The sequence below is a fragment of the Folsomia candida genome, unplaced genomic scaffold, assembly GCF_002217175.1.
Source record: "Folsomia candida strain VU population unplaced genomic scaffold, ASM221717v1 Fcan01_Sc004, whole genome shotgun sequence".
Taxonomy (NCBI): Eukaryota; Metazoa; Arthropoda; class Collembola; order Entomobryomorpha; family Isotomidae; genus Folsomia; species Folsomia candida.
Genome location: NW_019091196.1, coordinates 11213240 through 11237214, shown reverse-complemented (window position 1 = coordinate 11237214; position 23975 = coordinate 11213240). Strand labels below are relative to the sequence as shown.

At 38.4% G+C, this 23975-nt stretch overlaps 10 protein-coding genes across 12 annotated transcripts; 5 read left to right on the top strand and 5 right to left on the bottom strand.

Annotated features, from left to right (window-relative positions):
* Positions 1 to 155: 155 nt before the first annotated feature.
* On the bottom strand, positions 156 to 2905 carry LOC110849150. Its single transcript, XM_022096525.2, has 5 exons — positions 2537 to 2905; positions 2052 to 2453; positions 597 to 1986; positions 378 to 499; positions 156 to 302 (listed from the first exon to the last, which is right to left on the bottom strand). The coding sequence occupies exons 1-5, from the start codon at positions 2720 to 2722 to the stop codon at positions 237 to 239; spliced, it is 2166 nt and encodes a 721-aa protein (XP_021952217.1). The 5' UTR covers positions 2723 to 2905; the 3' UTR covers positions 156 to 236.
* A 106-nt stretch (positions 2906 to 3011) lies between these two features.
* On the bottom strand, positions 3012 to 5453 carry LOC110848740. Its single transcript, XM_022096034.2, has 5 exons — positions 4160 to 5453; positions 3684 to 4093; positions 3570 to 3598; positions 3433 to 3484; positions 3012 to 3343 (listed from the first exon to the last, which is right to left on the bottom strand). Exons 1-5 carry the CDS (start codon positions 5389 to 5391, stop codon positions 3162 to 3164), a joined length of 1905 nt encoding a protein of 634 aa, XP_021951726.2. The 5' UTR covers positions 5392 to 5453; the 3' UTR covers positions 3012 to 3161.
* A 588-nt stretch (positions 5454 to 6041) lies between these two features.
* On the top strand, positions 6042 to 8202 carry LOC110849149 (ATPase family AAA domain-containing protein 2). The gene is made up of 3 exons (XM_035850924.1): positions 6042 to 6326; positions 6390 to 6465; positions 6553 to 8202. The coding sequence occupies exons 1-3, from the start codon at positions 6187 to 6189 to the stop codon at positions 8077 to 8079; spliced, it is 1743 nt and encodes a 580-aa protein (XP_035706817.1). The 5' UTR covers positions 6042 to 6186; the 3' UTR covers positions 8080 to 8202.
* Positions 8203 to 8435: 233 nt separating this feature from the next.
* On the top strand, positions 8436 to 9292 carry LOC118435398 (transient-receptor-potential-like protein; the record flags this gene model as incomplete). The annotated part of the gene is made up of 3 exons (XM_035851411.1): positions 8436 to 8606; positions 8688 to 8834; positions 8900 to 9292. Coding segments are annotated over exons 1-3 (711 nt in total), but the record flags the coding sequence as incomplete, so codon positions are not given.
* A 40-nt stretch (positions 9293 to 9332) lies between these two features.
* LOC118435474 lies at positions 9333 to 9970 on the top strand. Its single transcript, XM_035851597.1, has 2 exons — positions 9333 to 9645; positions 9734 to 9970. Exons 1-2 carry the CDS (start codon positions 9345 to 9347, stop codon positions 9895 to 9897), a joined length of 465 nt encoding a protein of 154 aa, XP_035707490.1. The 5' UTR covers positions 9333 to 9344; the 3' UTR covers positions 9898 to 9970.
* A 6-nt stretch (positions 9971 to 9976) lies between these two features.
* LOC110849148 (proteoglycan 4) lies at positions 9977 to 13396 on the top strand. The gene is made up of 8 exons (XM_035851410.1): positions 9977 to 9980; positions 10039 to 10284; positions 10358 to 10539; positions 10624 to 10849; positions 10944 to 11183; positions 11254 to 11369; positions 11451 to 11627; positions 11683 to 13396. Exons 1-8 carry the CDS (start codon positions 9977 to 9979, stop codon positions 13285 to 13287), a joined length of 2796 nt encoding a protein of 931 aa, XP_035707303.1. The 3' UTR covers positions 13288 to 13396.
* Positions 13397 to 13481: 85 nt separating this feature from the next.
* On the bottom strand, positions 13482 to 17139 carry LOC110849526 (casein kinase I). Its single transcript, XM_022096943.2, has 10 exons — positions 16810 to 17139; positions 15446 to 15585; positions 15287 to 15336; positions 15144 to 15226; positions 14756 to 15047; positions 14603 to 14647; positions 14379 to 14532; positions 14230 to 14287; positions 14103 to 14143; positions 13482 to 14006 (listed from the first exon to the last, which is right to left on the bottom strand). The coding sequence occupies exons 2-10, from the start codon at positions 15572 to 15574 to the stop codon at positions 13674 to 13676; spliced, it is 1185 nt and encodes a 394-aa protein (XP_021952635.1). The 5' UTR covers positions 15575 to 15585; positions 16810 to 17139; the 3' UTR covers positions 13482 to 13673.
* Positions 17140 to 17780: 641 nt separating this feature from the next.
* On the bottom strand, positions 17781 to 18284 carry LOC110849147 (casein kinase I-like). The gene is made up of 2 exons (XM_022096522.1): positions 18213 to 18284; positions 17781 to 18116 (listed from the first exon to the last, which is right to left on the bottom strand). Exons 1-2 carry the CDS (start codon positions 18282 to 18284, stop codon positions 17781 to 17783), a joined length of 408 nt encoding a protein of 135 aa, XP_021952214.1.
* LOC110849527 (casein kinase I-like) lies at positions 18148 to 21036 on the bottom strand. The gene is made up of 8 exons (XM_022096944.2): positions 20920 to 21036; positions 19556 to 19695; positions 19397 to 19446; positions 19254 to 19336; positions 18866 to 19157; positions 18713 to 18757; positions 18489 to 18642; positions 18148 to 18397 (listed from the first exon to the last, which is right to left on the bottom strand). The coding sequence occupies exons 2-8, from the start codon at positions 19682 to 19684 to the stop codon at positions 18329 to 18331; spliced, it is 822 nt and encodes a 273-aa protein (XP_021952636.1). The 5' UTR covers positions 19685 to 19695; positions 20920 to 21036; the 3' UTR covers positions 18148 to 18328.
* Positions 20361 to 23971, top strand: LOC110849524 (transcriptional adapter 3-B). Of its 3 annotated transcripts, XM_035851309.1 has the most exons (8): positions 20361 to 20539; positions 20648 to 20710; positions 21469 to 21851; positions 22089 to 22565; positions 22631 to 22838; positions 22918 to 23108; positions 23192 to 23412; positions 23498 to 23971. In XM_035851309.1, exons 3-8 carry the CDS (start codon positions 21473 to 21475, stop codon positions 23735 to 23737), a joined length of 1716 nt encoding a protein of 571 aa, XP_035707202.1. In that variant the 5' UTR covers positions 20361 to 20539; positions 20648 to 20710; positions 21469 to 21472; the 3' UTR covers positions 23738 to 23971. The 3 variants fall into 3 exon arrangements, with proteins under 3 accessions (XP_035707202.1, XP_021952634.1, XP_035707203.1); XM_022096942.2 differs by having other exon boundaries at positions 20361 to 20710; XM_035851310.1 differs by lacking the exons at positions 20361 to 20539; positions 20648 to 20710 and adding an exon at positions 21126 to 21264.
* Positions 23972 to 23975: the final 4 nt, after the last annotated feature.

Sequence of the window (23975 nt, the reverse complement as noted above, 5' to 3'; positions counted from 1 at the left end):
AAAGAGTAACTCAACTAGGTACATATGTATAGACTGATGAACCAGAGGACAGAGAGAATGCATGAAAGCAAACCGTATCATACATGGTAATTCCGCAACAGTTTCGTAATATGTAAATACACAAATTAATTATTTTTCATCCGAAAAGCCAAAAATCATGTATTATTTTTGGGAACTACAACCCTTTATTTCAATTAAAAATCAATTAATTATCTATTACTAGCACGTACATGAGATTAGAAAAGCTCAAACAGTGTAAGGTTAAGTCGTTCCCCAAGAACTCTGCGACATTCTCGACTCAACTGAAAGATTTGAAACATAAAATTGCAATAAAATGGTGATTAGATGAATAATAATAAAAAAAAGTATTTCCTTACAGTTGCCACATCCGACTTTATCGACACGCTCGTGAGACTCTTCATTTGGCTTAGGGCAAGGTAACCACTCACTGCGGTGAGAAGCGTGGAAGGCAATCCTTCAATTCTTAGTGTTCGTAATTCTAAAGAATATTAAAATGATTTAATGTATATAACCTTTAGCGTAATAATTTAATTTTTGCAATAATTTGCAATGTTTGCTAAGTAGTATCTACATACTTGACATATTGCAAATGGAAGGCTCTGTCCTAATGATGTCTAACACATCCAAGGTTTCCACTTGAGTGTACAAATTCCTCTCTTGAATTTTCTTACATACTTCAAACGGTATTCCAGTAATGATCGAGTCCACATTTACATTCGAAGGACACAACTCTAACCCAAAGTCTAAAATAAAATCAAAATGGGTCCAAATTTCTTGAAGGATTTTATCATTCACATTCCCAACTTGTAATTTCTCCAGATTTGGGAACATTTTTGCCGCAGCTGCAATCAGCGTCATGTCGCTTAGTCCATGGGATATTCTCAACTCTCTCAAACTCTCACATGGCGATGGAGAGGAGTTGAAAAGGTCAGAGAATAAATGGACTCCAGTCGGCTTTCCGGTTTCATGATCGAAACTGATGCTTTTTAATTTCGGAGTTTGTACCGCATAACTAAGCGGACTCAATATTACGTTCCTCTGATCGGGAAAGCAGGGGTCGACAAACTTGATATGCTTTAAAGAGGTCATGATCGGGAGTCGTACGATAAGTGGCGAGTTGTTTTGCGACGGTCGTTTCTGATAGTCTCCTAAAATTAGAGTTTCCAACGTGTGGCGATGTCTCTGAAGAAATGACTCCACACATTCCTTCGTCACTTCAACGGTTAGCAGGGTCAGTTGGAGTGATTTCAGCTGAAAATCAAATTGACTCAGCATTTCCAAGTGTTGCTGGGTCACATATGCATCTAAAAAGAGATGCTTCAGTTGAGAGCATATCGTTCGACACTCTCTGTCCCCAAGGGCGAGAAGGATACGAGTCATCACTTCTTTATTGTGCGTCTCAACCCTCAAAGATTTCAGATTTGGGCCCATTTTTAACAACTCTTTTGTAAACCAGACATTATATCCGCCAGCATTGTCGAATTGGTGTAAAATCAAGGAGGTCATGAAGGGGAAGACAAATCTGCTTCGGGGACGAGGGTCTTCGTAGAGGGAAGGCCTCTCTGTAATCTTGGTTGGTAAAGATAGCTCAATTTCTTCAATGTTTGCCAAGTATGATAAGAAGATGGCACGAAATTCTTCAGTGTAAATTCTATTGGCGAATTCTTCTTCACAACTTAAGCTAAAGTGGGTCATGTGAGGTCCGTAAATTTTGAAGAATTCTTCCAAGTAATTGCGAAATGGATTGATGACAAAGCCAAGGTCGATTTTTAGTCGGGTGAAGAGACAGTCGGACGTGGAGGGATTGGCAGTAAATTGTGTGATGGTTTCAATATTGTTGAAGTTTAGTTTGAAAGTGTGACGTTGTCTGAGACAGAATGATGCCTCGGTGTTCCAGAGGTTGTTTACTTGTCGACATTTTAATAGTTCAGAGGTTGGAAGGTGTTCCATGATTTTGGCGACAATCTAAATTAATTAATGGATAAAAATTAGGTTGCATGTATGTACATATTTCATGGTATTTCTTGTACCAAATCAATAATCATTGGGTTTATGGCTTCTTCATCGACTGATTGTCTCTTTTTTAAGTAGCAAGATTCAGGTAAGATGTCCGCAAAATCTTCACGATTAAAAGAGTCTGACCGACAAAGTAATGCTGATGCCGGAGCTTTTGCTGGATCTTTTTGTAAATCGAAGCCGCACTTGGGACAATTTTTCATGCGTTGTTCCTGCCTATTATTTTCATGGTTAGTTTTCCTATTCCCAGCAGCGTCGTCTTCCTTCATTTCGTCCAAAGTGACCATAAAGTTTTCCAAGTTTTCCATCTTCTTGTTTAGTACTTTTAGCTGCATTTGCAGCAAGTTGTTTTGAGCGTCGGCCTCATTTATTTTCTCTTCTAATCTTCTATTTTGGTGGTTGAGATTGGAAATTGTCTGTTATAATCAAGAAATGTGTAATTTATTAAGATACCTGAGTAAATATTTAATGAGTATTTTTATGTATAGTCACTTCTTACTCCCAAGAAACTTTCCTCTGCTTCCGCAATTGCTGCCAGAGCTGCAATTTGTTCCTGATATCTATTAATTTGCACTTGATGTTGTTGAATGTTTAGGCGTGGGGGTGGATTATTGTTGTTATTATTTTCTGCTTCGTCGTTCTCATTCTCAATATTATCAGCTTCGTTTTGATCTTCAGGCGCCATGATTGCGTAAACTCTTTCTTGAATAAGGTTGTAATTATTAAAATAAATTTGTGTAACAATTCGCCAAATGTGCAATGAAATGAACCGCTACAGGACAAAACGGTATTTGGAATTATTTCTATATATCTATGTGATCGGCGCTGGACGATATGAAGTCATATTGTGAACACGTTATTTTAACCGAGTGAGATTGGTTACGTTCTAAAAATAGTTTTTAGAGTTTCTTAATACCGACCCGAGTAATCAAATGCCACCGAAGTTCGAAAAATAACCCCTTCCCACGTATGCATCACGTAAAAAGTTCTGTTTATTTTTGTATGTATGAGCATATAAGGCATGTAAAACCGGAATCCATACGAGAGCATTTCACATTTTCATACTCAATAACTTTTACTTAGGTTTATTATTATATTTTATCTTTATTTTTGTAAAACAATTTTTAGTTATTGTCCAAAAATACGAGTTCTTTCCGAATTCCGCATGTTCGAGCCAAGTTCAAAAGTTCTTGTTCAAAATCTTCTATCAGCGTTTCAATGTCCACTGGATTTGACAGAACAGCACCATCCACGACAAAAGCGATTCTAATTTTAGCTGCGTAGGTCAACATGCATAGCCCAATGCCTAATTAATTATTAGTGATAAATTAGAATTAATTAGTGAACTTTTATAATTATGATATGCATTTATTCTTTATCTTTATCTCCACCCACCAGTTTTTCCTTTGATGGTATTCCATCCCATAAGATCAACAAGTTCGTCTCCCTATAAATTTCAATTCGGAATTTTCTAACACTAACCATAAGGTAAAATGCGCAAAATGATTTCAATAATTTGAACATTTTTTCACCTGAAACATGGAATATCTCTCTGCTGGACCTAAAAATTTACATATATAAAATTTTGAAAACTAATATTACACTCTTCACAATTAGGTGGATTAATTGACTAATTATAAATCTACCTGGAATATTACTGAGTAGAAACGTAGCTTGCAAACTATTCATAACTTTTTCAATCACCACACACGGATGAAGCCCAGTGAAGCGAATCATGTTAAAAATTTTCACGGTTTCTGCCGGACAACCAAACTCCATCGCGGAATCATTTGCCGTTTTAAGTCGCTGCATTGGACACTCGTCACCCACATTGAGGGGAAAGCCAGCCACGGCGAAACGGTTTTGAGGTCCACAATCTGGATATGGAACAACTGCGGAGGTGGCCCCACCGAATATTTTTCCTGGAACGGGCAGATTTTTTTGCATCGCCAACTTTCTCAAGGCACTCCCAAACGAGGACAAGAGGACAGCCGTCATCGTACTGCTCATCACATTCTTGATTTGTTTTAGGGATTGAAAACATATTGCACGTGACCTACATAAAAAGCACAGGTTATCAAAAATGTCCCACTAAAATGGTCAATTATGGTTCTTGTCTCACCATCTCACAGTTTTTGGTCCCGTTAGCTCTGGGCCTTGAAAACAGTTATTCTTATTCCCAGATAAAAGTGATTTTAGTAATAATCTCGGGCCAAAAATAGCAATTTGAAAATAAAGTAGAGCTTTAAGTTTCCAATTTGGTCTCAATTCTGGGCTGGTCGTGTCGATACTCATTTTCACTGGGGCGTCAGCTATGCAAGTTTGCAATGCGTTAATTGCACTTAATCCGTCCATTATTGAGTGGTTAATTCTCCAAATGATGACATAATGCCTTTTACGGTTTTGAAAAGCATCAACTTCTTCCGATCCATCGTCATGTTTGAATCTTGGAATTATGTACAAAACCCATTGTGGTAAATCTTTCGGTAGCGGATTGTCCATAAAATCCTGCATTTCTTTCAGCACACCGTCTCGATCCATTTCCGAACCAGAGTCCAGTATTTTGATCTGCTTGTCAATGTCAAAATTGTCTCCAATATTCTCCCAACAGTAGAAACCGCACTTTTGTGCGATTTTCGACCTCATTTTCTTGTACACATATTGATCCTTCAAATCCACATTGTCACCTTTACTTCCATCGTCACTCCACTTACGATCAAGTAACGACGTTTTTATCCTATTTCGGATCTTTTCAATGGAACAATTCCCCTGAATAATGTACAAACTGGTGAAACAATTGTCATGAAACTGCTTCGTAAATCCCCACGCGGCATCCTCCCCATTCATTAGTTCATACTTATCGTCATACTTTAACCTTAAATATATGGCCACTACTCGGCGAGCACTGAAAATTAGTAACATCCAACACGCCACGATGGGAATGCACAACAAAGCAATCAAGTTGCTTACGACGAGTTCACAATAAAATTGAAATCTAGAGAGTTTCGGAAAAATTCTATAATTTAAAATGTTTACAAAGTTTTCCACAAATTTACTTGTCTTTGCTAATAAAACAGAAGATGTGTCGTGGATTTGCTTAAAAAGGGTGGGCTTCTCTGGTTCAATGGTCAATTTTGGCGTCGGTCTTTCCAGAGTTATGACGTTAATTTTGCTTAAGGAATCCTGCTTCTCATGTTTGATATCCAAATCGAGAAAAATGTCAGATTTGGGCAGGGAGAGTTGAAACGTCTGGATTTTGTTGTGGAGAGATGCCATCGTTGCGGCGATGATCTCAACGGGACATGAAACGTACCATGCGCCACGATACGCTCTCGCCGTCTGCATTCTAAACATGACAAGAAACAGGTTGTCGTCCAATAATTTTTGGAAATATTATTGCTCTTGCGTGCAAAAGGGTGCATCGTAACGCACAATACTTGACTTACAAAATTGCCCAACGATTGTGGGAATAAACAACAATAATTAGCAGTTAAAGTAAGTTATAGACGGACTAGTTTCCTTCAGTGGTTGGTGATAAGAGTTGCTCACGTGCCATTAGTACATATTATTTATCCTGAGATGTGTACATGTGTGCAACAAAGGTGATGCCTGTGATTGCATGAATCACCCTTCACATTCGTATAATAATTATGGATGGCATTGCAGTAAAATATGAAATGGTATTGCGTAGAGGAATTGATTAATTTTAAGCATAGAAGAAAACCACTTTGTCAAAAAAGGTTTAACATTGGCTCAATTGGTGCGAAGCAGCAGTGATGCAAGTGATGAAGATCAAGATATGCAATCCAAAATGCAATACAGTGTTGCAAGAGAATATCATAAATCTTTGTGTAATCAGGAATTGACGTTAATAAATACATACATATGCACATCGTAGTAACAGGTATATATGATCATACGCTAAAATTGTGAAGTATTTTAATATGAACTTGAGGAATTGGCTGGACAACTAATTGTGGATAATTTTCTAAAGTTTCCAATTTTAGAAAAATGTACAGCAATCACAGAAAAACGTGAAAATATCTAAAAAGAAAACGATTCGCCAATAAACATCATCGGTACGGCACGAAAATAGGTAACGCTGTCACCAAAGATTCCGCTGCTGCGGTTCACGTGCCCTCTTCGTTCATGGGAGGCATTCCGCCCGGAGGAGGACGCAGAGGAAGTGATTCGTCTCCCCCGACTGGAGACGAAAAAGAAAAAGTCGACACGGATCCCTTCAGCCATGTCGATTTTGAATCTGTTAGAGGGCTTGATGATCAGAAAAAGTAAGTGAACGCGTCTAAAAGGGTTGAAAATAGGTAATCTACATGCTTGCACATTTACTTTAGCTGGATAATAAATAACATTGTGGATGCTATGAACGATCCTCAACAACAGGAATTATGGGGCATTCCCATGCCTAAGGTTAGTTTACTTATTTTAATGGACACAGATATTGTCCCAATCAATACCGATGTATGCTAAATAATTAATTGCACTTCCTTTGTGCAGGGAGTTCTCTTTCATGGCCCACCAGGAACTGGAAAAACCCTCCTCGCCAGAGCATTTGGTAACGAAGTATCAAAGTTGACCGGCAAAAAGGTGGAATTTTATCACCGAACAGGTGGAGAACTGTCCTCCAAGTGGTTCGGAGAGTCAGCTCGACTTATCAAAGCCTTGTTCACCGAAGCAGAGCAGAAAGCCCCCGCCATCATCTTCCTGGATGAACTGGATGGATTTTGTGGTTCCAGAAATGATAGGTCTTCTCAAGCTCGGATCGGAGTGGTGACTTCGCTATTGGGTCAAATGGACACGCTAACTCCTGGAAAAGTTTTCGTGTTTGGGGCGACAAATCGAATCGATTCCATCGATCCTGCAATGCGACGGCCTGGACGATTTGACAAAGAGTTGCAATTCTTTCTCCCAAGTCTTGAAGCGAGAAAGGAAATCCTCACTCTGCACTCCAAAATGTGGAAGAGGAGTCATCCAGAAGGTGAACTGCTGGACACCGTGGCGCAAAAGACGGTAGGCTACTGTGGGGCTGATTTAGAGAACTTGTGTCGAGAAACCTTCCACGCTGCGTTTGCAAGACACGTCCCAAATCTGGATGATGAACCGGAAGGAGGAATCGGTAGCATGGAGATCAAACTAGAAGATTGGATGGTAGCCCTGAAGGTCCGAAATTCCAGTGGCAATTCCTCATTCGGATCAGCAATTTATATCCCAAAGATGCCCTCAGTTGAACTAAACCCACTTCTGGTTCGAATGCAAAAGGAAATTATTGATGAGGTGACACAAGTTTTCCCCAAGGAGGAAGTCACTGCCTCCACGTCACTGGAAAAGGATAAGATTTCCAAGTCACCGGCAGAGGTGGCCACATTTTACTTTTGGAACGACAGTCCATATTCAGGAGATTTTGCCCTAGAGTCGCTAATCCTTCCCGGCGTCTTCGCTCACGAGATACTCGGCGACGTCCCCATTTTTATCTTGAACAAGGAAACGATTCTCTCAAAATACTCGTCGCATCGAGTCACAACAATTGCAAATGTAATTATGCAGGCCGCATCTTCTGCGAAACGATGCATAATTTACATCCCTCAGCTGGAAGGAATGGTCAGAGTTTTGGACAATGACACATTCGACCTTTACGACCAACTGATTCATCTCCGAGGGAAACACGTCCTCCTCGTTGCGACCGGGTCCGTCCAACCTAATCAGATTTCTGACCCACTCCTCCGATCACTCTTTACGAGAACTACCCAAAAGTCGTACAAAATTCCAACTATTTCTGCCACCGAGCGTAGAAACTACTTTCAACCAATTTTTGCTGACCTACAAAAAATTAACCCAACAATTAGTCTTGACGTTGCTCTTGAGTCTACTGTCACACGCAGTGAAGGGGACCCTATTGAAACCTTGGCATCTTTAACGGATCAGCTCTACGTAACGATGCATAAGACAAAGGATTCTCAAGATGATGTTCTTGGTCAAATCAACAAGTTGTTGGTGCATTATTCGAAAACAAGATTCAGATTTTAAAGACATTACTACAAAATAAGCAAATAAGTAAATAGACTATAATACAATTAATACACAATTGGCTTAACTTTTACCAAACTGTTTTGCCTGGAGCCAAATACAACATTAATAAACAAGACTTGATACCAGCATATATTATTCATTGCATTATTATTTAACTAAATTATTAATTATCTAAATATATGTCACGAGGACAGGCGAGGGATTTTGTTCGGAAATTATAAATCATCAGCCGTTGCTAAGTCGGAAGTTACGTCATATTTTTGAAGTACGCATTTTATTACGAACGAAAGCATCTTTTTTGCTGAAAATCACTCGCCCCAGAATACCAATAACCACCACTTGTAAGTATTAAAATGTCAAAAAATGATACTCTGAATAAATTTAGAACACGGGCGAAGGAAATCGGGAGACAACAGACGGCATCTAAAAAGAGACAAAAGCTGTTCCCCGTGCCATCCACAACGACTGAGGACGTCACAACGACACAGTCTGAAAATGAACAAACCATCCCCAATAAAACTTCAGTAATTTGCGATAAGAGTTAAATTTTCCAATTATTAAATTCTCTATATTAACAAAATGAACGATGATATGAATTTACACAGTCCGAAAATTTCGCAAAACTTCCAACATTGAAAATCGAGGAGATAAAGTTCTTCGACTTGATAACGCAAGGAGATTTAGTCGGACTGAAAGACTTTATGCAATCTCCTGCCTACTCAAAGATTAACATTAACAAGACTGACAAATATGTATGCATTGTTATCAATTATCAACTTGCAAAACTGTAATAAAATTCATGCCCCCATTTTTTCAGGGATTTTCCGGTTTACATCACGCCGTCAAGCGACAAGACGAAGAAATGGTGTCACTCTTCCTCGAACAAAAAGGCATCCTCACATACGACACCTTATTCCACGCTATTTTAGAAGAAAACATCCCCATCACGAAATTACTACTGGAACATCAGGACAGAATAAGTCCACAGCTCATGGGCAGTTCCATAAGAAGGATTGTGCCCACCACGCTCCCCCTCCCCGGTCTCCCCAGAGTACTTTCACCCACCAAAATCACGACCCGACAGAGTCTCACAGATTTGGAAGAATTTGATTCTGAGTTTCCAATTTATTTTACACCCCTTCTCATCGCTGCCATTCTTGGGAATACGACGCTGATCGAAATGTTTTACGACAGAGGGGAGCGCCTAGAGAGTGAACTTTATAATCATAACACTGGCTGTGCGTGTCGAATCTGCGGAAAGTATGGATTTATTTTTAAGGAACATTTTATACAAGGGGAATGTGAATGGAAAATTATTGGTATTTCACAGATCTCAAGATTTTGTTAACACCAGTGCTTTCGAGCGTTTAGACCTCTTTGATGCCATAACGAATCCGAATTATATTAGTTTCATATCCAGAAAAACTCGTAACCACGATCCAGCAAATTATGCAATTGAGAAGATTAAAAAGTGTAGAAGGATAACTCTTAGGGAAGATATATTTGCAGACAAATACGCAGATTATGAGTCTCGGTTATCGGACTACTTGAAAGATCTTATCGGTGAGTAAATTAGATAGCTTTCGTCCCGTCTAACAATGTAAATGGAGTGCATAAAATTAGTGCCCCTATGAATGTTTCTCATTTCCAGATTTGTGTCGAAACAATGACGAGGCAGAAACATTCTTTAGCGTTCCTGACCCCAAGAGACAAGGAAGATTGAAGGGAAAGTATCCCAGATTGTGGACCCTGGTGGGGTTGGACCTCGAAAATGTCGTGGCACACTCACACACACAATATGTAGTCCTTTTATAGATTCAGTACTCATTTTAAATCCATACATTTTCTATTTAAAAAATCTACTCTTATTTTCTCCTCAGGTGGCAAATAAGCAATGGGCAACGAACCACTGGCCCGAATGGACCACATATAACCGATATCGGATCGTTCTTACAGTGATCTTGACAATACTCTTGTGGCCATTGTACCAAATAATCTTGTGGTTCACGGATGGCTGGGATAGCAAATGGAGACGAAGGTGGACGTGTCCTTTGAGCAAATATCTCCACGGGATCGGCTCATACGTATGGTTTCTGGGGATTCTCGGTGCCCAAGTATACCTCCCATCACGATGTCTTTACAGCAGATACAAGTTCTATGTTCCGGACGCCGATTGTCCAAGTACAGGGCCGCCTACCATTGGTGAGAGATTTTTTAAATACTGTTGTAATATGTCGTAACTTATTTAAACTATTTATTTCTAACTTTCTTTCAGGCACGGAATGGGCCCTTATTATATTTGTGATAGGGCGACTCTTCTCAACTCTTAAGTTGAACTCAATCCCGTGGATGTGGAAGTCTACGTCCACGTGGTGGGCCAGGATTGACCTCTTGACGAACGGGATGTTCGTTATGACGTTCATTTTCTGGTTGTGGTCATGGGCGAGTAATGTCCAAGTACTATTTCATAGAATTCATTGATTGGACTTCTTGACTTCTTGAATATGAAAAATGAAAACTTTTGCTTTTTGTAAAATCTAGCAGAAATCGAGGAATGACTCTCGAGAATATTGGGGACAATACTATCCCGAGATTTTTGGTGAAAGTTCCCTCGCGATCGCCTGCATTTTAGCGTTTTCAAATACACTACAACTTCTCCGGCTTAATCAAGTCTTTGGCCCAATGCAGATCAGTTTGGGAAATACGCTCAAAACTTTCCTTCCAACGGTGGGTGTTTACCTGGTCGTAGTGTTCTCTTTCAGCACTGGTAAATTTTATATTCTTTATATTTTATAATTGTATATTTCCTGAATTACTTGGCATTTGATAAGTGACGTTATTTCTGCTTAATTGAACTCCAGGCTTAAACGCGATATACGTCCCATTCAACGGAATTCCTGGAAAAAGATACGATGGCGTCCCCTCCGTGCAGACGAGTCCTTTCGGCAAAACTGTCTTGAGCCCCAGTGAAGAACTCTTTTGGGTATTCTTTGGCATGTCGGGGAACGATAAGCCGTTGTTTCTCGACTTTGAAAGTGCAGAACCTAGAACTTATAATCACCATACTTGGAGTGAAATGGCTGGCAAAATTTTATTCTTTGGTGAGCACAATACTGCACATGCAGCTTAAGGTCAATTATGGCACATTTTTTATTGTGTGTCAACTTTTAGCCTATAACGTGATCGGAGTTCTGACAATGCATAACATGCTTTTGTCCCATTATACTTCGTCGGCTGCCGAGTTGAAAGATAATTCTGACACCACGTGGAAATTTACTCGTGCTCAGGTGCATAATTTTGAACGTTTGTCTAAAAATTTCGCTAATATTCTACAATGAACTAATATTAATGAACTAATAATATCTTAGATTTATCTAACCTACACGAAAGACACCGTGTTATCTCCACCCTTCAATTTAATCCCCACATTTTCGGATATCCGAAGATTTTTTAAGTTCTTGAGACTATTGTGTCATATGGACACGGATGAAGACGCTCAGGAGGACGAACACCCGGCTTGCTCGTTTCGTCAATGCTGTTTCCTAGTAAGTTTTACTGCATAAAACTTTTACTCCTAATAAGAAATGATTATTTTGCCAGAGACGCCCTATCGACAAGGAGGAAGAAGGAAGGAATTTGAAAGCCTACCGAAGACTTGCCCTGAATCTTCTGAGACGCTACACTCAAATGGTGACTGAGCGAGAAAACAACGCTACAGCAAATAGCGACGACGTGAAAGAAATCGGGGAAGAGTTGGCCGAACTAAAGGCCAAAATCCAAAGTAAAATGAGAGAATTGCAAGAACAAGTGGCACAATCTCAGTCCAATGCGACTATTGTACCATCATCACAACCACAAAGCAGTACAGCGACAGTGGTCAGTCCATCGGTTGAAGTTCATGAGAAGGTTGACAATACGGAAAAACGTCGTTTTGCTGCCGCTGCGAGCAAAGTGGTCAAAAAAGACGTTGTTGGACGGTTTTCAGTAACGAAAGTCGCTCCAATGCCACCATCGCCATCATCGCCACCACTAGGACAACAAGAAATTAATGCCCCACTTCCTTCTAAGACTAGCTCAGAGACAAATGTCAAACCGTCAAAGGTGACGACGCCTCCACAATCAGTGGTACAACTGCATCCAAAAGTGACACCACCCGTGAAGAAAAGTGGTGACGACGTTGTGATATCTAAATCTACACCACCCCCTTCGCAACCCATGGTTTCACCACCCACGAAAAAGTCTCCCATCACATCAGTCAGTGACGTTAATACTGCAGAACCAATCATTCTGGATACACCTCAAAAACAAGTCAAAACTCCGCCAGTAATAAAATCGCCTCAAATTTCCCACCATCCAAGTAATGTCGAAGCACCTCCACAACCATCCGTCACAACGCCACAAAAACAAGTAAAAACGCCACCACAAATCAAGACTCCGCCGGTGACAAAATCGCCCCAAATCTCCCGTCATGCGGGTAATGAAGAAGCTGCTCCGGCCGTCACCACGCCACAACAAGAAGTCAAAACACCACCACCAGCAAAGTCACCACACAAAGTACGGTCACCACAGGAATTGGCAAGTAGTGGGCAGGCAGGGCCAACCTTACCCTTGCACAAACAGCAACCTCTCCAATTCACAATCGAAGATCTAGAACCACATCCTCCGACAAAGCAGACAGGCAAACGCACATCAGGAGATCAGGGAGCTTCGCAACTAGGTGTACTCACAATTGAAAATCAGGACCCTCATCCTCCACAAACTGTGGAAGAAATTCAAAGACAACCACATTCAACCATGTCACCGACGACAAAATCTCCAAAATCCCAACTTTCTCCAAAGGAATCAGGTCATCAAGTTCCAAAACCACCGGCAACTGTTCCATCGCCACATCGGGTTTCCTATAAAAGTCCACCAAAGGAATCGAATAACCCACCTCCACCACCACCTATGAATACTCCAAGTCCAAAGCAATCAAAATCTAACGCTACACAACAGTCTACTCCATTGGCGAAGCCGTGGCCACAACACACCCAACAAATGCCCGGAGGGACACCCCAAAAGAAAGTGGAGCAGATTATTAAGGCAAGCCCAATTTCGCCACCGCCGCCGCCACCTCCACCACCACCAATTCAACCAGGCGAATCGTCTCCTGACCTGACTAAAAGGCTGTCCAAGAAAAAGAGTACGGATAAAAAGACGCAGTGATGGATGAGAATAATGGTATCTGAAAAAATGTAAAATATAAATAAAGAAAAACAAAGTGATTAAGTACATTAGAACATATAATAGCAAAGTAGTAGGAAATACGAAAACATGTATTTTTTAATGATAAGAAATAAATAAAATATTTGAGAACGAAAATTAGAGAACTATATGTACTTATATGCTTCTTGCTAAAATATGAGGATTACAATATTTCTTTAATACTGTAATTTACAGGTGGGCAGTAGTACAAATTCCCATTAAATGAATTGTGTTTAAGATTAGTAGTAAGATCAGTACATTTAAAGATCAACAATTTTGAATGAACTGTTTCATACGAAATGACAACTATGTATGATGGGAGGGTTTGTAATTATATCATCTTCAACTTATCGGCGACGACTTCTTCTCACGTTTGCAGTAGTTTTCTCTACCGGAGCAGCTCGTGCCTCAAGTTTCTCCCGTTTTCTCTCCAAAGGACTTCGATCACTTTTGAAGTCAGCCCCCCTCGTTGTGGCGAAACTTTTCTCTCTTCCGTACGCTTGAAGTTCGTCGTTTGCTCTGGGTCGTTCCTTCGTAGTATTAGTTTCGCGTCTCTTTTGCATCTCGCGTTCACCATTTTCATACGCACTTTCAGCATTTGCAAGTTCTCGTTCTTTGAGGAGTTGGACATTTTTCCAGTCAAATTCATAATCGTAGTAGTTGAAATTACGACGGTATAGCTGATCGAAATTAAAACAAAGATATTCATTATTTATCTAGATCTCTACATGTGTATATTAAACTATTTTATAGGTGCATAGATTTTAGATTTTTACCTGCCGAAATAGTTTTCGTAAGTAGCTGTAGTTGGGCGTCTCTTCAAAGAAAAATAAAGCAAAAATAGACATATTATTAATTAATTCTATTTGTAACTACCCTAAGTAGTTACAAACTACTTAGTACCTTCAAACTCCAAATTGCGACAGTAGATTAAGTAGTCTGCGAACTCATGGGGGAAGCCCTACATAAAGGAATTTTACTACAATTAGTCAATTGCTAAACAAATAGTTTCATAACGAGTAAAATTATTAACATTTTATGTTTACGATTACCTTGCAAAGATCCTCAATTTTTGTACCAATTTTGACATCTTTAATCTTTTCATATTTTTGTTTCTTGGTAGTAGCTTTGAGTCCTTGCCACGGTAAAGTGCCTTTAAGAAAGTACATTAAGATAAATCCTAGTGACTCCAAATCGTCTCGTCGGCTAAATTCAAATAAAAGCAAAAATTACGTACAATTTAATTAGAAATGAATAATTCACTTATTTACGATACCTCTGTTCATGTCCTTTGTGAGCATTGATGGAGGCATATCTTGCTCTAAAAAAGATGTTTTACATAATATAACTACCAAAATAAATACTCGACAAATATGAACTTGGTGATCTCTCACTGATTAAATTGAAAATTGTAATCTTTTTTACTCACGTGCCGGTCAGACTCTTGTCGGTCCTAAAAGGAATGTGACCTCTTGTCCTAGAATCACGAAACTTTTTGGACAAGCCAAAGTCGATAATAAACACTTTGGATGTTTCGTTGCCCGACCCCATGAGAAAGTTGTCCGGTTTGATATCTCGATGAATAAAACCCTTATTGTGAACCGTTTCAACGCGCTGGATCATTTGGTCGGCGAGGTGGAGAACCGTTTTTAGGGTAAACTGACGGTGAGAGTAATTGAATAAATCTTCCAGTGAAGGTCCGAGTAATTGCATCACAAGAACTAGAAAAGTATTACAACCGATACATCACTATAATTAAACCCTTACAATTAAGTGTTACCGTAAGATAATTTAATTAGGATATTTAAGCTACTAACCATTGTAGTCATTTACGGTACCGAACCACTTAACCTCAGGAATTCCATGTGCTTTCAAAAGTTTACAGACTTTACTTTCGTACCTGCAAAAATATGACAATGAATTCATATGAAAGATGTTTTCCATACGTCAAAAAACATACAAGAGTTGTGGATGCTTCGCACGAATATTCTCCATTTTAACGGCAACTTCCTGTAACATGCACATTAAACATTATTAACAGTAACATGCACGGCGTTTATAATTTCACCCCCACCCACACTCAATTCTGAATATTTGGATATCAGTTATTAATCAGTACCTCGTCTCCACTAATGCTCTTTGCATAGTAGATATCCCCAAAGGATCCAGACCCAATTTTCCTTACTAATCTATACTTGTCCGCTATGATGAACTCTGCTTTCCGGGATGCAGCATCGGATGCAGCCATTCGGACGAATTCTGTAATATCAGTTTTTAAATCAAATTAATGTACGAGCATTATTAGCACTATCTACTAATACTAAATTATATGCAGAACAAATCTATAATACAGCTTGCGTTCCTTCCTTACCGAACTCTGTGTGTATGTAACAGGTAAGTGTGGGTCACAAGACCCAAACAGAGTCAAGACCGACAAAAATTGGTACAATATACTGCTCGACAATTTTTTATAGGCTGTGCCACCAGACGAAAAAGTACTGGAAACAAGAAATTGTCAATTGCTAAGATACTGCATGGACGCTTTTTAATTGCATTTTGCAACATGTTACAAAGTGCATATTTGGACCATGAAATGACTGCATGTTGACCTTCATAACATCGTTTGGCTTGGATTTAGATAATTTTGGAAAAATAATGTCGCGTTCTTGGCTAAACTCTTCAAAATACATAATATTATGTTAGATATATGAAATGTATATTAAAAGAGACGACGGAGCCATGAAACAGCCAGCGTCTAAGCAAACCTAAGAAAATATGTGTTTGGACAACCCTTTTCATATTTCCGTCGACATATATATCAAATTTTGAAACATTTCCGGTAACATCATGAACAAACTAAATATTGCAAAATGCATAATCCTTTCGGTTCGTACTGCGCATCCCATTTTCATCCGCCGCATTTAATAATTAAACTTTAATGCTGAACAAAATTACTTTTCTTAGCCAATATATTAGAATTAGCAGAATAACCGAGGTTCGATTTTTTCAAACTTCAAAATACTTATCATGACAAAAATCGAGAAACCAGTCATTTTCTGACCAAAAAGATCAAAGAGTTGTATCTCAATCTCAATATTCCCAGGTGAGAAGTACGTGTGATTCCACCAAAAGCAATTTAACGGAGAAACTTTGGCAGTGTTGAGATATAATTAAAAGACAAATTTTGAAAGACTAAAACATTATTAAACAGAAAGAAGAATATTTTTTCGTAAAACAATACTGACCATATCTAGAATATCTACTGATAAACAAGGTTGGTACACTTAACACCATTTTCTATTTAGAGTAGTAATGAGATTAAAAACAAGTACAGATTATCGATAATTCTTAAATCATCTTATCTTAAATATAAAATGCATTATACACTTTATTAAAAACATACATATTGTATTGATTGTCTTTTCACTTCATTATAATTCAATGCTTATTATGAAATTCAGGTAAAGTGCTTAAAATCCTTACCTGGCAAGTAAAAAATAAGAGCATCAACTGATTTAACCCGGCTAAATTTACCTTATCAATCTCTTAACAAACGATACTAATACTAAAGTAATAATAAAGTATGATACTAATAACATTAGTATCATACTTTAGAGTTTAACTCAAAATCTACTAAAATATAAATTAGAAACACTTTTATGTAGAGTGACTTATATACATTAGTCTCGTGTGCAGAGGTCGGATGATAATCTATCTATTCAAAATCTAATCCTAAACACCTAATCCGAATCAAAATTTAATTAATTTCTAAACTCCGTTGTGCGAAATTTCATAACAAACATTCCAAACCACCGGCCGGCAAAAGAGGTAGGTCATTGACCTCTTACTCAAAATTGTGAATGAAAATTTTTCATCCTGAAATCCTTACCAACTTAAGAACACGCCTCTCATTAATTGATCTCGCATTAATTTACAATTAAATCGTAGCGACTTATAACTTTGAATAACATGTCAAAATCATTCCCATGAAATATGAATGAAATAATGACTAAAAACAAAATTTTACTACAGCATTATGAAGTCCAAACCCCCCACAAAGAAGGCCAAGGTGGGACCTGGCTCTCCGTCGATTGAGGGTCTTCCCTCGCGCAACAACGCCTCCCCCTCAGGCTCAACGACCTCGTCGACTTCATCCCTCCTTAGCATTCCTCCTCCAACGTCCGGCGGTGGACCTCGAGGTGGCGGAGGAGACGTCGTCGCCAAATTGACTTCCGGCATGGCGGGCAAAGGACCTAATAATAATGCAGCTACGGTATCAGTTAGGACGGCGTCCTCCCCACCTGCGTATCCTACCTATGTTCACAGCGATATCAAGGAATGGCCCAAGATGAATGTACTTATCACTTGTCCCAAGGGTGCGAGTGGAACGGATGGTAAACCTTCGGCCACTTTGGGTAAGTCAAGTATTTATGGTAATTTGTGTTATCACTGGATTAATATGATAAAATAGAGACTAAAATGGTGTACAGGTGCATACAATATCGAGCAGCTCGTGCCTCAAGTTTCTCCCGTTTTCTCTCCAAAGGACTTCGATCACTTTTGAAGTCAGCCCCCCTCGTTGTGGCGAAACTTTTCTCTCTTCCGTACGCTTGAAGTTCGTCGTTTGCTCTGGGTCGTTCCTTCGTAGTATTAGTTTCGCGTCTCTTTTGCATCTCGCGTTCACCATTTTCATACGCACTTTCAGCATTTGCAAGTTCTCGTTCTTTGAGGAGTTGGACATTTTTCCAGTCAAATTCATAATCGTAGTAGTTGAAATTACGACGGTATAGCTGATCGAAATTAAAACAAAGATATTCATTATTTATCTAGATCTCTACATGTGTATATTAAACTATTTTATAGGTGCATAGATTTTAGATTTTTACCTGCCGAAATAGTTTTCGTAAGTAGCTGTAGTTGGGCGTCTCTTCAAAGAAAAATAAAGCAAAAATAGACATATTATTAATTAATTCTATTTGTAACTACCCTAAGTAGTTACAAACTACTTAGTACCTTCAAACTCCAAATTGCGACAGTAGATTAAGTAGTCTGCGAACTCATGGGGGAAGCCCTACATAAAGGAATTTTACTACAATTAGTCAATTGCTAAACAAATAGTTTCATAACGAGTAAAATTATTAACATTTTATGTTTACGATTACCTTGCAAAGATCCTCAATTTTTGTACCAATTTTGACATCTTTAATCTTTTCATATTTTTGTTTCTTGGTAGTAGCTTTGAGTCCTTGCCACGGTAAAGTGCCTTTAAGAAAGTACATTAAGATAAATCCTAGTGACTCCAAATCGTCTCGTCGGCTAAATTCAAATAAAAGCAAAAATTACGTACAATTTAATTAGAAATGAATAATTCACTTATTTACGATACCTCTGTTCATGTCCTTTGTGAGCATTGATGGAGGCATATCTTGCTCTAAAAAAGATGTTTTACATAATATAACTACCAAAATAAATACTCGACAAATATGAACTTGGTGATCTCTCACTGATTAAATTGAAAATTGTAATCTTTTTTACTCACGTGCCGGTCAGACTCTTGTCGGTCCTAAAAGGAATGTGACCTCTTGTCCTAGAATCACGAAACTTTTTGGACAAGCCAAAGTCGATAATAAACACTTTGGATGTTTCGTTGCCCGACCCCATGAGAAAGTTGTCCGGTTTGATATCTCGATGAATAAAACCCTTATTGTGAACCGTTTCAACGCGCTGGATCATTTGGTCGGCGAGGTGGAGAACCGTTTTTAGGGTAAACTGACGGTGAGAGTAATTGAATAAATCTTCCAGTGAAGGTCCGAGTAATTGCATCACAAGAACTAGAAAAGTATTACAACCGATACATCACTATAATTAAACCCTTACAATTAAGTGTTACCGTAAGATAATTTAATTAGGATATTTAAGCTACTAACCATTGTAGTCATTTACGGTACCGAACCACTTAACCTCAGGAATTCCATGTGCTTTCAAAAGTTTACAGACTTTACTTTCGTACCTGCAAAAATATGACAATGAATTCATATGAAAGATGTTTTCCATACGTCAAAAAACATACAAGAGTTGTGGATGCTTCGCACGAATATTCTCCATTTTAACGGCAACTTCCTGTAACATGCACATTAAACATTATTAACAGTAACATGCACGGCGTTTATAATTTCACCCCCACCCACACTCAATTCTGAATATTTGGATATCAGTTATTAATCAGTACCTCGTCTCCACTAATGCTCTTTGCATAGTAGATATCCCCAAAGGATCCAGACCCAATTTTCCTTACTAATCTATACTTGTCCGCTATGATGAACTCTGCTTTCCGGGATGCAGCATCGGATGCAGCCATTCGGACGAATTCTGTAATATCAGTTTTTAAATCAAATTAATGTACGAGCATTATTAGCACTATCTACTAATACTAAATTATATGCAGAACAAATCTATAATACAGCTTGCGTTCCTTCCTTACCGAACTCTGTGTGTATGTAACAGGTAAGTGTGGGTCACAAGACCCAAACAGAGTCAAGACCGACAAAAATTGGTACAATATACTGCTCGACAATTTTTTATAGGCTGTGCCACCAGACGAAAAAGTACTGGAAACAAGAAATTGTCAATTGCTAAGATACTGCATGGACGCTTTTTAATTGCATTTTGCAACATGTTACAAAGTGCATATTTGGACCATGAAATGACTGCATGTTGACCTTCATAACATCGTTTGGCTTGGATTTAGATAATTTTGGAAAAATAATGTCGCGTTCTTGGCTAAACTCTTCAAAATACATAATATTATGTTAGATATATGAAATGTATATTAAAAGAGACGACGGAGCCATGAAACAGCCAGCGTCTAAGCAAACCTAAGAAAATATGTGTTTGGACAACCCTTTTCATATTTCCGTCGACATATATATCAAATTTTGAAACATTTCCGGTAACATCATGAACAAACTAAATATTGCAAAATGCATAATCCTTTCGGTTCGTACTGCGCATCCCATTTTCATCCGCCGCATTTAATAATTAAACTTTAATGCTGAACAAAATTACTTTTCTTAGCCAATATATTAGAATTAGCAGAATAACCGAGGTTCGATTTTTTCAAACTTCAAAATACTTATCATGACAAAAATCGAGAAACCAGTCATTTTCTGACCAAAAAGATCAAAGAGTTGTATCTCAATCTCAATATTCCCAGGTGAGAAGTACGTGTGATTCCACCAAAAGCAATTTAACGGAGAAACTTTGGCAGTGTTGAGATATAATTAAAAGACAAATTTTGAAAGACTAAAACATTATTAAACAGAAAGAAGAATATTTTTTCGTAAAACAATACTGACCATATCTAGAATATCTACTGATAAACAAGGTTGGTACACTTAACACCATTTTCTATTTAGAGTAGTAATGAGATTAAAAACAAGTACAGATTATCGATAATTCTTAAATCATCTTATCTTAAATATAAAATGCATTATACACTTTATTAAAAACATACATATTGTATTGATTGTCTTTTCACTTCATTATAATTCAATGCTTATTATGAAATTCAGGTAAAGTGCTTAAAATCCTTACCTGGCAAGTAAAAAATAAGAGCATCAACTGATTTAACCCGGCTAAATTTACCTTATCAATCTCTTAACAAACGATACTAATACTAAAGTAATAATAAAGTATGATACTAATAACATTAGTATCATACTTTAGAGTTTAACTCAAAATCTACTAAAATATAAATTAGAAACACTTTTATGTAGAGTGACTTATATACATTAGTCTCGTGTGCAGAGGTCGGATGATAATCTATCTATTCAAAATCTAATCCTAAACACCTAATCCGAATCAAAATTTAATTAATTTCTAAACTCCGTTGTGCGAAATTTCATAACAAACATTCCAAACCACCGGCCGGCAAAAGAGGTAGGTCATTGACCTCTTACTCAAAATTGTGAATGAAAATTTTTCATCCTGAAATCCTTACCAACTTAAGAACACGCCTCTCATTAATTGATCTCGCATTAATTTACAATTAAATCGTAGCGACTTATAACTTTGAATAACATGTCAAAATCATTCCCATGAAATATGAATGAAATAATGACTAAAAACAAAATTTTACTACAGCATTATGAAGTCCAAACCCCCCACAAAGAAGGCCAAGGTGGGACCTGGCTCTCCGTCGATTGAGGGTCTTCCCTCGCGCAACAACGCCTCCCCCTCAGGCTCAACGACCTCGTCGACTTCATCCCTCCTTAGCATTCCTCCTCCAACGTCCGGCGGTGGACCTCGAGGTGGCGGAGGAGACGTCGTCGCCAAATTGACTTCCGGCATGGCGGGCAAAGGACCTAATAATAATGCAGCTACGGTATCAGTTAGGACGGCGTCCTCCCCACCTGCGTATCCTACCTATGTTCACAGCGATATCAAGGAATGGCCCAAGATGAATGTACTTATCACTTGTCCCAAGGGTGCGAGTGGAACGGATGGTAAACCTTCGGCCACTTTGGGTAAGTCAAGTATTTATGGTAATTTGTGTTATCACTGGATTAATATGATAAAATAGAGACTAAAATGGTGTACAGGTGCATACAATATCGAGAATGTCTACTAACACTATGTACCTGCCTAAATTCATTCATTTAGATAAGAACATTTAGTATTTAATATATGTACAAGGGAAGACTTGAGTTAGACCATCAGTTAACGGCATTTGAGTTAACTCCCCTTATTCTTAATATTACTAGGGCCGGAAGGAATAATGACAATGGATGATTTGGATGCTCTTCAAACCGAACTAGAAACCCTTTGGTCTGCCATGGCATGTAGAATCCGTTCTTTAAAAGTTGACCAAGCCACTCTTCAAAACTCTTCCTCTACTGTTAACGTAAGCACTTCCCTAGGTGAGCATTTTGATCCCTCTCACCAGGAAAAAATTAACGCCGTGGCATCACTTATCGATGCTGGTCACGGCACGAGAACATCGGTTTCGGCTGCAGCCAAGTTGGTGATGGGTACACAAGGTGGAGGACTTTCTACTGCTGGAAATAGTTCTTCAAATTCTGGAATCGGGAGTAAAAAGACTGCTGCAGCAACAACTCCGGCAAAACGGGAGGACAAACTGCCCAAGAAAAAATTAAAGGGGGAGGCGGGGGGAATGGTGAAAAAAGGAAATGACAAGCCTGCCCGCGCCACACAGAACAGATCGCACTCGGTATCTTCAGGTAATTTATTTAAATTTAAGATTATTCGAGTAGTTTGAAAGTATGTTTTTTAAATTTTTTTATAGATTTTGGTGGACTGGATGGATTTTACAAGCATGAAGCACCCAACGAATTCTGGGAATTTGCTGATAACTATTGTGGAGAAATAAAACAGGAGCATTTGGAGGAATTAAATAATATTATCGAGGAGCATAAATCCTTGCCAGAGTCCCTGTTTGAAATTCCACCTTTGGGAAAACATTTTAGAGATAAAGACAACACAACAAGAACACGGTGCATATATTAATTAGTGGAATTTATATTCATAAAATCAATGTGCATTATAAACAACTTTTTTAAATGTCATTTACAGATCGGAGAGCAAAGCTTCCAGACGTGCCGATTCATGCGGACCATTGACCCAACGTTTAGTCTCCGCCTTGGTGGATGAGAGGGTTGCCATGCATAATAACCAACGTGGTTTGAACTCGCCTAAAGACGAAAGTACAGGAAATGGGCACCATCATGAAGTTGGTTTCATACATCGGACTGGTCTCATCAAAGGTTAGATCATGTGTTTATAATTTGTATGCAAAGCTAATAATAGCTTTCTGAAAGCTAATAATATTTTAATGGATTCTGTGTAGCTCTCGGTCTTGACGGAGGGCCGAATCGTCCCCCGATGGAAAGCCAATTGAGAGAATGTCTTCTAGAGAGGGGATTCTTACGCCCGGAGGATGCAAACGATCCTCTATTATCAAATCCTGACGACGAAATTTTAGCAGAAATTCGTAGGACGCAAAATACACTTAAAAAGTTACACAACTATAATACAGAAAGGCTGCAAGAATTGCACAGTAAAGCAACGGTGAGAGAACATTAATTATTAATTATACCAAAATTGAGTAATTTGTACTAATTTGCAATAATTTCCCTACGGTTCCAATTTGTAGAAAGAGCTAAATCGTTCCTCTTTAAAAGTGGAACTTGACCTGGCTGATAAGGAAGTAATAGAAGCGTACAAAACCATCGTATCATTGAAACAGAAAAAGAAACCAGTTACCAAAAAAGACAAAGACGTTGCTCTAAAAGCACTGGAGACAAGGGACAAAATCCTACAGAAGTTAAGTCCATCAAAGTCTGACCCTACAAGTTCCGCAGGGCCCACAACCATTTTAAAAGTAGAGGTGTAAATATTAATATCGGTACATCAATTATGTGGCAACATAGTGAAACCTACGTATAGTATCATATGTACGATACAATACGTATAACCTACCTACATAACCTACGTAATGATAAAGACACTGATTGATTGACGTGGATAAATGCAAAAGATGACGTTAAAATAATTCTATCTTTTTTTATAAATATTTTATAAAATCTCAGAATATTTAACAATAAATTACTAATATTGTATACAAGTATTTG